Source organism: Danio rerio, chromosome 8 (genome assembly GCF_049306965.1).
Source record: "Danio rerio strain Tuebingen ecotype United States chromosome 8, GRCz12tu, whole genome shotgun sequence".
Lineage (NCBI taxonomy): Eukaryota > Metazoa > Chordata > Actinopteri > Cypriniformes > Danionidae > Danio > Danio rerio.
Window position 1 is genome coordinate 58,361,456 of NC_133183.1, and position 3,331 is coordinate 58,364,786.

Here is a 3,331-nt window from a genome sequence, read left to right on the forward strand (position 1 = left end):
ACAGATCAATAAATGAAGTAAATAACCTAAATAAAACAGATAGAAACCAATCAATGGTAAGGAGTGACAAAAATGATAAAAAAGGACAACACTAATAATAAGGATGACAACAACAACAACAACAATAATAATAATAATAATATTAATAATAACTACTACAATGTCTACTTGTAGTGGTACCTTCATGGATCAGATTTGCACCTTTAATGAAGGTACAATGTTGTATCTGCAGGTTTTAAAAACCAAAGGTACATTTTGGTTTTCCATAATACAAATCATGTCCTTAATAGTACAAACTGCAATGGTACAAATTTGTTTCTTTGCCTTAAGGTACAATTCTGTCGCATAAAAAGGTACAACCAGTGACAAGGGTCTGTACCTTCTTTGGTACAACAATGTACCATTTTTTTTTTAGAGAATGCACCAGTTGTTTTGTATTATAGAACTTAATAATGAATGTTTATGAGTTTCTTTAAACATACACTTTTAAATTATGATTCATGCTTTTATATGACAACTATTTATTGTTATTTATTCATATATTGTATAACAAAAGATACAGAACAGTGTCATTCAAGTGGACTTTTCATATAAGGTACAACTTTTACAAAGGTACAAAACTGTTCCTTAATGAACATTATTTGTACCACCGTGTACCTTTTTTCTGAGAGTGTTGTACATAAAGCACTGAATAATAAAAAGAAATCCTCTATGTTGTTTTGGGTAGACCTCTATGAAAGATGATGAGATAACGCGAGATGATGCTGATGTTCTGCACTTGACATACAATTTAGAGGAGCCTACTTAAACGTCATCATTTTATTGCTCGGTCAATGAGGAGGGATCTTGATGAAAATGAAAAGCCCCAACTCCCCCCACCCCACCCGTAGGGTTTGTTGTATTTTCCTGTGTGGCCGTGACGAAATCGGCGAAATAAAAGAGCGCACCTGGACACGGTGCGCGGGTATACGAGGAAAGGCAGAACGGAGACGCGCACGAGCCACCACAGACGAGTGCTGACCTACAGAATAACAATAAAACAAAAATGATCGCCAACATCTCTGTTTTCTGCGTGTCCTCGCTTCTGCTTTTAAACTTGGTCGGCGCCAAACCAGTTTCCAGTTTACAGGTGAGTCTCAAGTTTTCAGCTCACTCAAATTTCACGACAGGTAACTAATCATATGCATTTGACGGCAGAGTCTAAAGCAGCTGTTAGATGAAGAAGTGAACAAGCCGTTTGAGGAGTCCCAGGAGTCGGTGATGGAGCAGAAGGATGCTACAGCTGAGAAGAGCGCGCTGGACGAGCGAGCGGAGCAACTGTGGGAGTCGGACGCGCGAAACTCCGCGCTGGCGGGGAAGTATGGCATGTTCGAGCGTCTCCTAGGCGACTTACTGTCCACATCAAAGCGCTCGTGGAGTCGATTCAAGAAGGGCGACCTGAGGAGCTGCTTTGGGGTCAGACTCGAAAGAATCGGGTCTTTTAGCGGGCTCGGGTGTTAAGCTGAGGTATGTTAGGAGATGTTAGTTCACCTTGAAGGAAACTGTTCAAAAGGCTTTTTAGAAATAAAATAAGTCATGTCTTATTACTTCATGTCATGTCGCTTCTTGCAGGCTGGGACTTGAAAAACTTGACACATTTGGGCAGGCACATATTTGATAAAAAAAAGTGCTGCAAGTTTTAGATTTGTGTTGAGGTGATGATGATGTAGGCCTATGTGTTGGTCATTATTTATTTGAGATTCAGACCTGTAAATAGTTTGTATTTGAACATTCCATGGCTGCTGCTGCTGCTGCTGATGATGATGATGATGAAGCTTTGTACTGTTGCATATTTATTTATTTATGTCCTCTTTAAATCCACCCGTGTAATAGATCATGTATATTGCTGCACAATAAATTTTTTGCATAACGTGTGTTAATGTGGTCTAACACTTTTGGAAGGTAAATTGCTGCCTAATTCATGTCTTGCTTCGTTAAAAAAGACCTCAAGTGCAGTTTTACCTGCATCAGAAGGTGTTTTCATCATATATTGTTATGTGATTTCATTATGATCATTATTGCAGAGTTACACCTATAGAAGAACTTTATCTAAATAAGTATATGTCTGACTGATTAGTTTAATCAATAGATTAAAAATCGGTTGCATGATTTTAAAGCACAATTTTGAAAGCGTTTGCTGGAACTTTGCTCTATATTGCCATCATATCATTAGCAGTTTTACCTGCATCAGAGTACGGTGTTTTTATTATATTTTGTTATGGTGTGTTTGAAAAGACCCACCACTTACTGACAAAGGACCGTAATTTATTGCTATAACATGATCATAAATTATGGAGAGAAAAAAAAAACACAGAAAGAAGCTTTAAGACCAAGTGAAGTCATCTTTAAATAGAAAAAACATTTTACAAGTGACTTTTATTCCAAATCTTGGAGCTTACTCTTGACACAAAAACTGATCAATAAAAGTTTTGAAGCACCAAAAGTGGCCCGTATTACAAATAATTAAAAGACTAATTTGGCTATTGTTGTTCTCCATGATTTTTCAAATGTACTTTTTTTTCAAGAAAAACCATGAAGTTCTACACTATCATCATCAATTTTATTATTATTATTATTATTAATAATAATATCGTTATTATTAGTAAGTTTTAATTATTTGTTATTCAAATGGCCGAATTCTGACTGAGGAAAGTTTAATGTTTGTTATTTGCCTAATAAATGACAATATAGGCTACAGTTTTTAAACTAAAACTTTAACAGATTCCTCTTTGTTTTTTAGTGATATATAATGTCATAAATTTGTGTTTTCTTTATTTGAAATTTTTAGGAAATATTTTGGTACATCAAAAAGTGTGCTTATTATGACCATCCAACAAGCTACTGCAAAAATAGTGCTTTAAATGCGGTATTTAAACCTCAGTTTAATAGAAAATGAGGCATATAACTGCAACAAGGTCCACTTTTTGAGAAAAAAGCACCACCCCTTTCACCAGGCTGGCTATTGAAGAGTGCAAAAAATTACACTAAGAAGAAAATATCTAAATTAGTAGATGTGTGATTGATTATATCAATGATTAAAAGTTGGTTGCATGACTTTAAAGCAGAGTTTTGAAAGTGTTTGCTGGAACTTTGGTAAGTATTGCCATCACTTGGATCATTCCCAGTTTTACCTGCATCAGAGTATGGTGTTTTTATCATTTTTTGGAATGTGGAATTTCAGTATGATCATTATTCAGGCCCATAGCCAGGGGAGGTTCAGGTGGTTCGAAAAGACCCACCCCTCACTGACAAAGGGCCAGAATTTATCCCATACAAGCTTATTTCTCCTATT

General features: G+C 35.9%; 1 protein-coding gene across 1 annotated transcript; it reads left to right on the top strand.

The window, feature by feature from the left end:
* Positions 1–1,000: 1,000 nt before the first annotated feature.
* On the top strand, positions 1,001–1,625 carry nppal (natriuretic peptide A-like). The gene is made up of 2 exons (NM_001128741.1): positions 1,001–1,129; positions 1,198–1,625. Exons 1-2 carry the CDS (start codon positions 1,046–1,048, stop codon positions 1,498–1,500), a joined length of 387 nt encoding a protein of 128 aa, NP_001122213.1. The 5' UTR covers positions 1,001–1,045; the 3' UTR covers positions 1,501–1,625.
* Positions 1,626–3,331: the final 1,706 nt, after the last annotated feature.

Coding starts and splice junctions, on each gene's coding strand:
- nppal (NM_001128741.1), top strand. CDS start 1,046: ATGATCGCCAACATCTCTGTTTTCTGCGTGTCCTCGCTTCTGCTTTTA. Junction 1,130..1,197: donor AACCAGTTTCCAGTTTACAG/GTGAGTCTCAAG, acceptor ATTTGACGGCAG/AGTCTAAAGCAGCTGTTAGA.